The sequence below is a fragment of the Tenrec ecaudatus genome, chromosome 10 (genome assembly GCF_050624435.1).
Source record: "Tenrec ecaudatus isolate mTenEca1 chromosome 10, mTenEca1.hap1, whole genome shotgun sequence".
Lineage (NCBI taxonomy): Eukaryota > Metazoa > Chordata > Mammalia > Afrosoricida > Tenrecidae > Tenrec > Tenrec ecaudatus.
In genome coordinates, this window is record NC_134539.1 from 84,857,623 (window position 1) to 84,870,498 (window position 12,876).

The 12,876-nt window shown below is 48.2% G+C and overlaps 1 protein-coding gene across 1 annotated transcript in view; it reads left to right on the top strand.

Annotated features, from left to right (window-relative positions):
- Nucleotides 1-12,854, top strand: part of DNAH2 (dynein axonemal heavy chain 2) — a 140,333-nt gene extending 127,479 nt beyond the window's left edge. Inside the window, exons 76-84 of the mRNA XM_075559566.1 lie at nucleotides 9,657-9,848; nucleotides 9,984-10,168; nucleotides 10,406-10,634; nucleotides 10,705-10,856; nucleotides 10,974-11,088; nucleotides 11,778-11,954; nucleotides 12,052-12,126; nucleotides 12,220-12,370; nucleotides 12,511-12,854. Coding sequence (XP_075415681.1) covers nucleotides 9,657-9,848; nucleotides 9,984-10,168; nucleotides 10,406-10,634; nucleotides 10,705-10,856; nucleotides 10,974-11,088; nucleotides 11,778-11,954; nucleotides 12,052-12,126; nucleotides 12,220-12,370; nucleotides 12,511-12,665 — 1,431 coding nt within the window. The 3' untranslated portion in view covers nucleotides 12,666-12,854. The remainder of the gene's footprint in view (nucleotides 1-9,656; nucleotides 9,849-9,983; nucleotides 10,169-10,405; nucleotides 10,635-10,704; nucleotides 10,857-10,973; nucleotides 11,089-11,777; nucleotides 11,955-12,051; nucleotides 12,127-12,219; nucleotides 12,371-12,510) is intronic.
- Nucleotides 12,855-12,876: the final 22 nt, after the last annotated feature.

Genomic DNA, 12,876 nt, shown 5'->3' on the forward strand with positions numbered 1-12,876 from the left:
GGATGTGGCTTGGACCCAGGGCATTCTGCCAGGTGGGGGCTGGAACAGACCGGATGGCACTCATGCCAGCAACTGCCTCAGAGACCTACAGGGGCAGCTCCACTCCGTCCTAGAGGGGGCTGTGAGTTGGAATCCAGTAGGCAGCAGTGAGTTTATCAACAGTCCAAGGAGTTGTGCTTCATTTCCCTTTGAAGGGTCGTCGCTCTGCCACAGACCTAGCAAGCTAGGCTGGGCTGTAAGCGCAAGGTCCCCGATTTGACCTCACCAGCTGCTCCCCGGGAGCACGCTGTGGCCGCTCCTGGAGACTTCGACGGGCTCTGAAGCCCGCAGAGGCAGCTCGGCTCAGTCCTGCACAGTGGCCATGAGTTGGGCTGGACCCGGAGCAGTGCGGTTGGGGTTCTGGCAGGTGCATTGGCTGCTGACCTAAGGCAGTGAACTGGCTTGGGGTTCTGCAGCGACTCCCCGAGAGTCCATCCCAGGTGATCTATGTGCAATCAGGTTTCTTTTGAAAGTTGACAAAGAGGTCTATATTCATTTTTCTTTAAAAAGAAAAAAAAAGTATTGCGAAAAGAGATTTTTTAAACATTGTTCAACTTTCCTCCCCAGTACCATTTAGTCACACGAATTATGTGAATCATGTAGTGCCACCAATACTAATCCTTGTTGCCAACTTTTCCACCCTCATAAATGGAAACTCAGTTCTCCTCCCTTCCCACCTTCCTCCCGCTCCTGGAAACCATGAGGACTGTTTGGTCTCTGTACATTTGCCTGTGTGGGAACCCACCCACCAGTCGCTCAGCGGGAGGAAGGTGAGACTGTCTGCTCGTGGGACGATTTCGTCTCCAAAGTCTGACAAGTCTGACGTAGGGTCCCTAAGACATGGAATCGACTCCGTGGCTGGAGATTTGGTTTTCTGTATACATTTGCCTCTTGTTGATTGATCATTCCCACACCTGAGGTCCTGCACTTGTCCTTTTTGGCGGACTTAATTTGCTGCGCATAATGTTTGTTTGGAAGGAGTTGCTTGAATTCCAGGTGGTACAGCATCCTACAGAGCAGCTCTGGGAGGACTCTGGACCGGGTTCACTCTGACTTCCCAGCTCACACAGGGATGGCTGAGTGAGGCACTACAGAGATGAACCATTATATGATTGCTTTTTATTTTTTTTACATCTTCAATGTAACAGGTTCCAAAATTACGGTTTATTCTAACTGTAGGTGACAACAGATGCTACAGCCGCGAGTCCAGATGTTTACGCAGGAATGGAATCAAGGGTCATCCTCTGTGGAATACACAAAGGCTTTTCCCCAGGCTGTGCCCCCATACTAGATGCCAGACCTAAGATGCTTCTTGCAACACATGGTCTGTACACTTGGAGTTTAGCTGCTTCCAGGTTATCTCCCTGAGGGTATCAGCAATCTAGAGCAATCAGACCCTATAGTCTGCCCCACCCTAGGTGGTGCCCACTCCCTGCTGATAAAGATAGTGGATTTCTCCCCTGCAGGAGAGCCCAGAGACAAGGTCAAGCCCACTCAAGGAGGACCAAGGTTAGGCTGCCATCTTGAATTTAGGGTCCGCCCATCTTGTCACCTATATACCCCTCCTATCTCCCCTTCCTATTGCGTGTACACCCCTAGGTCCCCTTCCTATTGCGTGTACTCCCCTTCCTGTCGCGCATATGCCTATTGTACAGCCCCTTCCTGTTGCGTATGTGGTTACCTTTGGGGGATAGATCTCGGGGGCTTGCACGTCCCCTACATGTAGATAAGCCTTGATTGGTAACATGTTCTCTCTCTCTGCGCGGACCTGACGGCTGAGATCATGGGGGTCCTGGAGGCGAGCGCTCACACGCTTTATCTTCATTCCACCTGTGCGGGGGAGTGTGTTGGGGGGCGAGCGTCAAGGGGGCCCTTCCCTGTGGCCTTTGCTTTTAGTTCCTCAAGTTTCTTCCGCTCTTCTTCCTGGTTCTGCTTGAAGCTTCTCTTTTTTTGTCCATGTTTCCTCCGTTGGCTTCTTGGGTTGTTTCAGGGACTTCTTGCCACCTTCACAACCCGACATGGCGCCTGCGGCCCCTTCCCCAGACCTGCACCGAAAACCTCAGCATAATGTTTTCAAGGTTCCACCAGGTGGTAGCATGCATCAGGTCATCCTTTCTCTCCACAGAGGACAACATAAGATTTTTTCTGAAAATGACTTTTTTTGCTTAAAGAATGAGAATGGTGTAAAGCACGCTGATGTATGAAGGCAGGTAAAACATACATATATACACCAGCGTTTCAGTTCATACATGCATGGGTTATTCCAAACCAAAAACATATTTAAAACGCCCTTCTGCAATCAGGTCGATTCTCAGTAATACAAGGCTCACTGGGGTCTGGAGGGGGTTGGCTTTTAATAATTCATACAAAGATGGGATTAAAGGGTAGTGTCATTTTCCCACGAGCTTGTTGAAGCCTCTTAGGATCCAATCAAATGAGCGGCTTCCAAGGTGATCTGCTGGGTCACTTACATGCAAGGCAGACAAGTCTGCTCAGAAGGCCACGTGACCGTTTTTTGAGGATTCCCAAGGTGTAATCTTGATAGAGGTTGTCAGAAGGCACAGGACGACTCCGAGGATTTGTAAAGGAAATGAAAAACTGCATCTGTGAGGAAAAGACCAGGAGAGTCCTGCTAAGGAAATCTTACTTCCGCCTTCACCATGAATATCCCTGGGAAACTGGACCTTGCCAGTCACATTCCTGTCATTCCCAAGCATCAAAGAACATTCCAAAGGAGTACCTTTGAGTCCCTTGAAGATGCCCAAAGCACTGTTTGACACAGTTACCAATTGATGAGCACAGAATCCTTTGGGGAATAGACCTAGCATTCAGGTATCATCAGGTGGAATCTGACTCATACAACCCTCTAGAACAAGATAGAACTGCCCTGTGGAAGGTTTCCAAGGTTGTAACTTTCTCTCTCTCCCTTTAAATCACATTGTTAAAATACTTAATGACAAAATTAAGGTTTATGGTAATAATGAGTCAACAGAGTAGGTGTTACTTGTCCCTGAATGAAACAAAAAGTAATTTGACACCTTAAAGAACTTGTGAAGAATTAATAACTGTATACCAGTAGTACATCAGTAATGTTACACTTTTGAAAATTAAGTGAAATTTATTTCTAATAACCCTTATTATTTGCATTCTGTAAAATCTTTTTAACATTTTATTAGGGGCTCATACAACTCTTTTCACAATCCATACATATACATACATCAATTGTATAAAGCACATCTGTACATTCTTTGCCCTAATCACTCTCAAAGCATTTGCTCTCCACTTAAGCCCTCTGCATCAGGTCCTCTTTTTTTTTCCCTCCCTCCCCGCTCCCTCCTTCCTCTCTGTAAATGTTTTTTACATAAATATACAAACTCTGCTAATCGCAAAAGTAGTATTGAGACCAGCGGTTCTCAACCTGTGGGTTGTGACCCCCTTTGGGGGTCAAACGACCCTTTCACATGGGTCACCCGATTCATAACAGTAGCAAAATTACAGGTATGAAGTAGCAACAAAAATAATTTTATGGTTGGGGGGGGTCACCACAACATGAGGACCTGTATTAAGGGGTTGCAGCATTAGGAAGGTTGAAAACCACTGATTTAGATAAATTTCACTATAATTTTAAGTCTAACACATCTCCCCGCCCCCCCCCCCCAGGTTAAAAAAGCTAACTACTGATCATGTTACATTTTACAAATACATTCTTTACCAGGAAACACCCTGGCTACTGTATTCTTCCTGTCCTTTCTGTCCATGGATATCTAATGATACTAGTGAAGAATATTACCAGTATGCCCCAGGAATATTACCAGTATGCTCTGAGGGGTTAATACACTTTCAGAGAGACTGTAAGTCTCAGTGAGAGTAGAAAGCCTCATCTTTCTCCTGAGGAGTGGCTGGTAGTTTCAAAGTGCTGACCTTGCAGTTAGCAACCCAATGCTTAACCACTGTGCTACCAGGACTTCTATGACCTTGATGGAGGAGAAGTCTGAGTAACGTATACAAGGTGTGTTAGTCTGGGTAGACTACAGAAACAAATTCATAGACACTCATGTATAGGGAAGAGCTTTACATTAAGAGTAATTATAAAAATAAATAGAGTGTACATTAAGAGAACATCCCAGCCCAGTCCATATCAAGTCCATATGGCCGATATTAGCCCATATGTCCAGTACCAGTCTGTAAATTCCTCTTCAGACTCACACAAACCCATGCAATGATGCCGAGTGCAGGAAGATCACAGGCCAGTGGGTGGAAAATCTTGTGGATCCAGTGGTGGTTTGTAGCATCTTAGCACTGGCGTGGGTCTCCATGTGGCTCCTCCAGCTCCAGGGCTGTGGCTGCTATCAGCATAGCCCCATGTGACTTGTCAACAGGAATGTCTTGCAGGGAGTAAGCGTGTGTCCTGCCTCCAGCAAGCTATTTATCTGCTTTGAGCCTCCAAATGAAGTCATCAAACTGGGACCTGATTGGTACCCCTTCACTCTTAGTCTCAAATCGGCAAGAGATTATGTAACTACCACAAAGGGCAAATAACAGTTATTGCTATAAAATCATAGAAATGTCTATTAAAGAAAAATGATCAAAATGTGACCTGTTTCTAGACATATTAGACCTCAATGGAGCATATATCCAGAAACTGTTTTTAAAATCATACAATTGAACAGTTCCATCATATCAAGAAGTTATACGATCATCACCACAGTCAGTTTTAGAACATGTTCTTTGTTGTGCTCACAGCCCCCTGCCACACCCCAAGAAACCAGCACTGTAGTCACTGTCTCCATAGATGTACCTATCCTGGATTTCAGAGACAGAAAAATGTTTTAAACAAAACAACCAACCAAGAACAACAAATTAAAATAGAGAAAAACCTCAGTCAAAAAGAAAGTAGAAATATTTTTAAATTAGAACAGTTTAAAATGAGTCAGAACACACCTAAACTCTCACTGCCACCAAGTCCATTCTGACTCAGCAACCCTGCAGGACAGGGTAGAGCTGCCCTTGTGGGTTTCCTAGACTGTAGCTCTTGACAGGAGTCGAGCAAGCCTAGCTTCTCTCCTGTAAAGGGCTGGTGGATTTGGACTTCTGACCTCTGGCTATCAGGCCAACTCATAACCACTATGCCCCCAGGGTCCAAAGAGAGCGCAAATGACAAGGTGTTTAAGTTTAACCATAATCCACTCTACATTGTAGATGTAATGCTATTTACATCCCTGGACTACAGTCAGAGGGGATTTATCAGTGGCTTAATCTATGTGTGGACCCTGAACATGGACCTGGGGCTTCTGTTCTCATCCACATCCTTCTACAAACCAGGTGTCACAATTTAAGTAGCTTCACATTTTGATATTTTGCTTCTTATTTTTTAATCATTTTATTGGGGCTCTGACGCTTATTACAATCCACATGCATCCATTGTGCGAAGCACATTTGTTGCCATCATCACTCTCAAAGTACTTGCCTTCTACTTAGCCCTCGGTATCAGCTCATTTTCACCTTCCCTCCCTGCTCCCCCTTCCTCATGAACCCTTGATAATTAATAAATTATTATTGTTTGTCATATCTTACACTGTCTGACATCTCCCTTTACCCACTTCTCTGTTGTCCGTTCCCAAGAGAGGAAGTTATATATGGATCCTTGTAATCATTCCCCCTTTCTACCCCACCATCCCTCTACCCTCCCGGTATCACCACTCTCACCATTGGTACTGAGGGATCATCTGTCCTGGATTCCCTGTGCTTCCAGTTCCCATGTGTACCAGTGTATAACCTCTTTTCTAGCCAGATTTTTAAGGTAGAGTTGGGATCATGATAGTCGGGGGAGGAAGCATTTAAGAACTAAAGGAAAGTTGTATGTTTCATCATTGCTACATTGCACCCTGACTGGCTGGACTCTTCCCCAAGACCCTTCTGTAAGGGAATGGCCAGTTGTCTATAGATGGGCTTTGGGTCCCCAATCTGCACTCCCCCTCATTCACGATATTTTTTGTTCTTTGATGCCTAATCCCTGATCCCTTCGACACCTCGTGATCACACAGGCTGGTGTGCTTCTTTCATGTGGGACTTGTTGCATCTGAGTTAGATGGCTGCTTGTTTACCCATAATTAATTTTCTTTCATTTGTACTTTTTACTGTGGACTCGATGAAGATGAACATAGCATCAGTTTTACATTCAGTAATTCATACACACATTGTTTCATCTCAGTCATTGCAATTCCCACAATGCAATGTTGTTTATCCAGCTTCCTCTCTGTTTCCTCTTTTCCCTTCTTTCTCGTCTCCCTTCTGAACCTTGTCTCTGAGTAAACCCTTCTGATCTCACATTGGTTGACTACTTAAAGGCATGCATATCTATCTCCTCTGGACGATTGTACCTGTTAGAAACCTGGCTGAATACTGAGCCATGGGGACATGAGGGGTAAACTGAGTTTCCAAGCTGAGGATGACTAAGGGCCATTGTCTCGGAGATTCTGACCAGTTTGACCAGTCAGCTGGTCTTTTCTTCCACTTTTTCCAGGACCTTTAGATGACCAGACGTCCCGCTTTTGGTGGGACAGTCCAGATATTTAACAATTTTTTCCCGCATCCTGCAGCATTTTTAAAAAGTCCTGATTTTTGGAAAGAATGCACGACAAGCTAGGGTATATGGTTTTTGGCTGCCATGTGCCTATTTCTCCAGGATATGAGTTTTATCAATGGTGTCCCGCTTTACCAATGTTAAAAATTTTGTGATTTCCAAGCAGTTGGTAATGATAGCCAGGTACCACCTAGTTCTGGTCTCAGAGTCACGGAGACTGATGCTTGTGTGGTCCTGTTCTCGCTGGATCACACGGTTCTTTGAGCCCTCCAGGTTCAGCAGCAGTGTGCTTTACCTTGATGAGGACAGACCAATAGTTTGCTCCTTAAAGGCTGGTCCCTGAGCTTTTAAGACCCCCAGCTGCTATTCCCCAAAGTAGGATGTAGACCATCGTCTTTGCCTCTCTCTCATTCTCTTGTCCCTCTCCATTCACAAGCCAGTATTCTGAATACTGTGTTTGTTTACCGTGAATGGAATCATACTGTGTGCATTCTTCAACTTTTTTTCATTCAACCTTATGTGCTTGATATTAATTTACATGGTTCTTCATATTTTGTACTTCTTTATATATTCCAGTTCCTAATCTTTTGTCAGTTACTTGTATTTTGTGACTTGTCATAAATTCTTATAAGGCCACATCTAGCAACTTTTTTTTTATGTTCTTGCTCTTTATGTCTTGTTCAAGAAATCTTTACCTACACCAAGGTCACAGGGAATTCCCCTTTATTTGTCTTCTTCTTCTTTTTTAAAAAATAATTTGACATTCACATTTATGCTTACATACATGGAATTGTGTTCTATAAAGACATTATGATCAGAAACCCATTTTAATTTTTCAAAAATTAAAAAATTCCCACACAGGTAGTCAATGTTGCGAGTACCATTTGTTCAAGAATCCAAAATATTCCACCGATCAACCTGAAGCCATGTTTCCATCTGTGTGTGGGTTTCCCAGATGTTCATTCTGGTCATTGCTTCAGAAGCTCCTCCTGCGTTTAATACTAGACTGTCTTTTCTCTAAAGCAAAACAAAAACGTTTTATTGGCATATCATTCACCTATCATACAATGCAGTAGTTCAATCACATCAAGAAGAGTTGTACAGTCATCACCACAATCTGTTTCAGAACATGTTCTTCATCCTCGTCCTCCTCTTTGTTAGCTCTCCAGATCCCCCCAGCCCTTCCGCCCGCCATGCCCCAAGGAACCATTTGTCTAGTCCCTGTCCTGATAGCTGGGTCATTAGTGATCTCATTATGAGGGCAAGCATCATGTAGGGCCATGTCATCATAACTAATTGTTCTTAGTTAGACTGGGGTTAGAATTAAATGCAAGCTCCAAATATAGTCATACATCTATGGTTTATATAAGTCTCTGGTTCATGTTAGAGACACCATTGTCACTTTGTGTTAGAGAACATCATCAGTAATAACCCCGGGGCATCCCTTCCATGCCATATAGCCAATGCTGACTCACATTGACTCTACAGGATAGGGCAGAAAACTTCCCTGAGTTCCTGGGACCGTAACTCTTCACAGGAGTAGAAAGCTCATCTTTCTCCCGCAGAGCTGGCTGGCGGTTTCAAACGGACTACCTTGTGATTAGCAGCCCAAAGTCTAACTATTATACATTGATAGTGTACTAGTTTAGTCGATGGTATGTAATTCAAAACACTGTGGAGAGAAGGAAATGGCAGGAGTATAGGCCAGCAATAAACTGCAATATATGAACTGTTGGCATGCACAGATTAAACTTCAATGACTGGGCACTATTTACCAAACCATGGGGCAAAACTTTCAGTAATAGTATTCATTCACAACACTAGAGCCACACCTACCAGATTCATGCCTGGAATAAGGAAGCAAGAAGGGCCTTAGGATAGTACGTACACGTAGCTCTGGACCACCATTCTTTGGGCACCCTCAAGGCAAGAGCTCCAACCCAACCTCCAGCCTCCTGGTCAGGTCTGTGCCCTTGGGCTAGCAGCCATCTGCTTCTTCTCCCCGGAGGGTGTTTCAGCCTGAAGTCCAAGGGCTAAAGGGCAGCTTGAGATCCTTGACGGCGTTTCCACACGGAGGCCTTCAGGTGTGGCCTCTGAAGGATGCTGTGCGCCTCAAAAGAACAGAGTCTGAAACCCAGGAGTCCACAGCACACCACCTGGGTCGCCAAGGGCCGGAAAGGAACTAGGTAAAAAGTGTCCAATTAGGAACTTGGTGCGAGACTCAGTCTCCCCTTGGATTCCATGTAAGTTTTATTAGGAGTTTTTCACAATGGGAGGTTGCTCCTGCCTTTTTGCCCACCAACAGAAATGCAATCACCTTCTCTAAGACATACATGCTCCCTCCCCACATCTTGACTTGAGTTTCCAGGAAGGCGTCCTTTCGCTCTGGTGGGAGGGGCTGCTGGAGAGAGGTGATTTGAGCACAATTTTGTATGGAAGCAATGGGATGACCTTCTTCCTCTTTCCACATCTTGAAAAACTGGCCCGGCGGAGAGGAGGGTCTCCTCTGTGGAAGGGGTCTTGAAACTGTCTGTGAAAGAGGTGGGTGATGGTAGGTGTCATGGATGCTAGGCAGACTGTCCACCTGGATGCTTCGGACACCAGACTGGAAGGTCCCAAGCCCCGGGAGCAGAAGCCTGCCTTCATCATGGTGTTTGTTTTACGGGAGTGTAATCATACAATGTTTGTCCTTTGTGATTGACTCACTTCACTCAGGAGAATAATACCACACAGCTGACTCAACGGCAGCTGGTTTCCTGGATTTGCCCACAAATGGGACTATCATGGTTAAAGGGAACAAAAGTCGGGTGTGGGGCGTGGGAGGGCTGGGGGCGAGGGCTCCCACGAGCTCATCCCGTACCTGTGTGGGAATTACATAGAGACAGTACTCAGCCCTGTGAAGGAAGCCCCATTTTGGTACACAGATCAAGGGTTGTATTTGAGCACAATGCACAGCCGCTACAACTGGACGTAATGGTGTTGCTGCCAGGATGGAGTATGAAGCTCCGTATCCCGCTTCTGCCCTTGTCCCCAGGGGCTAAAGGCCAACATGACCCGTCTTTACCAGTTGATGACGGAGCCACAATTTTCTCGCTGTTCCAAGCCAGCTAAGTACAAGAAGCTGCTGTTTGCGCTCTGCTTCTTCCACTCGGTGTTACTGGAACGCAAAAAGTTCCTGCAGCTCGGCTGGAACATCATCTACGGCTTCAACGACTCCGACTTTGAGGTTCGTGCCCACTGGGGAGTTCTCCTCCCAGCCCTCCCCTGTGGGCAGATCCTGCTGACCTGACGCCGGCAGGAAGTCTAGGTGACAGATGGCCTGCCCTGACTATGTGTGGGGCTGGGGCCGGGCCACTCACAGGTGTCCGAGAACTTGCTGAGCCTCTATCTGGATGAGTACGAGGAGACTCCCTGGGATGCACTCAAGTACCTCATTGCTGGCGTGAACTACGGAGGACACGTCACGGACGACTGGGACAGGCGCCTGCTCACCACCTACATCAATGACTATTTCTGTGACCAGACACTCTCAACCCCCTCCTACCGGTGAGGGGGAGGAGGAGGCATTCAGCGGGGGTGGGGTAGGGTGGGATAAGAGGACCCACATAGACTAGGCAGCTGGGTTGGGGCTGGGGGAAATGTCTGAGGATGAAACCCAAGGTGGGGCGAAGGCAGAGGTTGTCAAACAGGGACAGGAGAGTTGGGGGGATGGGACTGGAGGGTTGGCCTGCCTGGAAGCCCCACTGTGCCCACCATCTGGTGAAGTCTGCTGTGTCTTCCCAGGTTGTCCGTACTGGAGACCTACTTTGTGCCGAAAGATGGGGGTCTGGCCTCTTACAAGGAGTACATCAGCATGCTGCCTGGCATGGACCCCCCCGAGGCCTTCGGCCAGCACCCCAATGCCGACGTGGCCTCTCAGATCACTGAAGCCCGGACTCTGTTTGAGACGCTGCTTTCCCTGCAGCCCCAGATCACACCCACCAGAGCGGGCGGTCAGAGCCGGGAAGAGAAGGTAAAGAGGGGTCACACCTGGGGGTGAGGAAGAGGGGCCGGCACTCCAGACAGAGCTCCTGCTTCCCCAGGTGCTGGAGTTGGCCATGGACGTGAAGCAGAAGATTCCCGAAATGATTGATTATGAGGGAACCCGAAAACTGCTGGCTCTGGACCCTTCCCCGCTCAATGTAGTCCTTCTGCAAGAGATTCAGAGATACAACAAGCTGATGGAGACCATCCTGTAAGGCCGAGGGGGATGCTGGGGAATGTTGGGAGGGAGCAAGGGAAAGGCCCCACCGTAGTCCCAGGACTCTCCCAGGTATAGCTCAGCCCTCCCCCTCCCCGTCCTCCCCCTCAGGTTATCACTGACGGACCTAGAGAAAGGCATCCAGGGTCTCATCGTCATGTCTACAAGCCTGGAGGAGATTTTCAACTGCATTTTTGATGCCCATGTTCCTCCACTCTGGGGAAAGGCAAGATGACACCACCTTCCCACCGTGGCTCCTCCTCCAGGAGCGCTTCTCCCTCTCCCCCTGCCCCTGCCCGCCTAGTTCTTGGAGGGGGAGTGGGAGGCACAGGACTAATGACAAGGAGACTGAGCTTCAGAGATGGAACTGGAGCTTGGCCATTCACTCTCTGGCTTTACTCAGCTTCTTAACTTACAAATTGACTCCCGGCGGTTGCTAACTTCTCTGAGGTGGCCTCAAGAAGCCCCAGCACTGAGCATAACACCAACATTAGCGTAACACGAAGACAAACCAACCAGCTGCCTTTGAGTGGATTCTGACTCACAGCAACCATACAGGGCAGGGCAGGCCTCCCCCAGGGTTTCTCAGACTTGAACTCTGAAAGGGAGGTGACAGCCTCATCTTTTTCCCCCTCAGAGCAACTGGTGGGTCCAACTGCTAACCTGGCAGTTAGCAGCCCAGCCCCTCACCCAGGACACCACCAGGTGGCCGCTGGGTAACAGACTGCTGCTATTGGTATGAGTAAACAGGCGGCAGCCTTTTAGGCTTCTTTCCTGGGAGCTGGCTTTTAGAGAGCTCTGTGGTGACAAAGGCTGACACCCCAGTTTTCTTTTCACTTATGCCCCAGGAGCTTAAAATATGGGGTGCAATGAGTACACAAAGGAATGAGCAATTCACTCTGCCTCCGCCCCCAGGCCTACCCCTCACAAAAACCACTGGCTGCCTGGACCCGAGACTTGGCCTCACGGGTGGAGCAGTTCGAGCTGTGGGCCAGCCGGGCACGGCCGCCGGTCATCTTCTGGCTGTCCGGCTTCACCTTTCCCACAGGCTTCCTCACTGCCGTGCTGCAGGCTTCGGCCCGGCAAAATAATGTGAGCATGTGGGCAGTGTCACCGGGGTGAGTTCTGGGGATATATGTTTGCCCTCCTTTGGGGAGTTCGCCCTCATTCCCCATCTTCCACCCCCTAGATTTCAGTGGACAGCCTCTCCTGGGAGTTTATCGTGTCCACCGTGGATGACAGCAACCTGGTCTATCCGCCCAAGGTGTGAGCCCGCAGTGCTTCGGGCACTGAGCCAACGGAGAGCTGGTGGGGAAGGGTGTGGGCAGGAGTTCAACCTGCCCCCATTTCTCCCCAGGATGGTGTCTGGGTCCGAGGTCTGTACCTGGAGGGGGCTGGCTGGGATCGGAAGAACTCCTGCTTGGTGGAGGCAGATCCCATGCAGCTTGTCTGTCTCATGCCCACCATCCATTTCCGGCCTGCAGAGAGTCGAAAGAAGACTGCCAAGGGTGGGACATCTGCCAGATTGCCTGACCCACCCCCAATGGGGAGCCTAACCCATCTTCTGCTTTTCTCTCTCTGCTCCCCGCTCTGCCCTGCTTTCTCAGGAGGCCTCAGGCCCTGACTGTCCCTCTCTCCTCTCCGCCAGGCATGTACTCCTGCCCTTGCTACTATTATCCCAACCGAGCAGGCAGCACAGACCGGACCTCCTTCGTCATTGGCATTGACCTCCGGTCTGGGGCCATGACGGCTGACCACTGGATCAAGAGGGGGACGGCTTTGCTCATGAGCCTGGACAGTTGAGGAGGCCCTCCTCTTCCACCTTGCTGGAGAGAGGGTGGAGACTCTCGGGGAGTCACGGCTGATAATGCAACTTTGTCTGGGGCCCACAGCCTTGACCTTGGCTGAATTTGGAATAATAGTGCCCTGGAGAAACCTTGTGTGCTAGCCAAACAGGTGGAAAAGTTGTCCTGGAGTTTGATTCAGTAAACACCCTTGACCACAACCCCTAAGT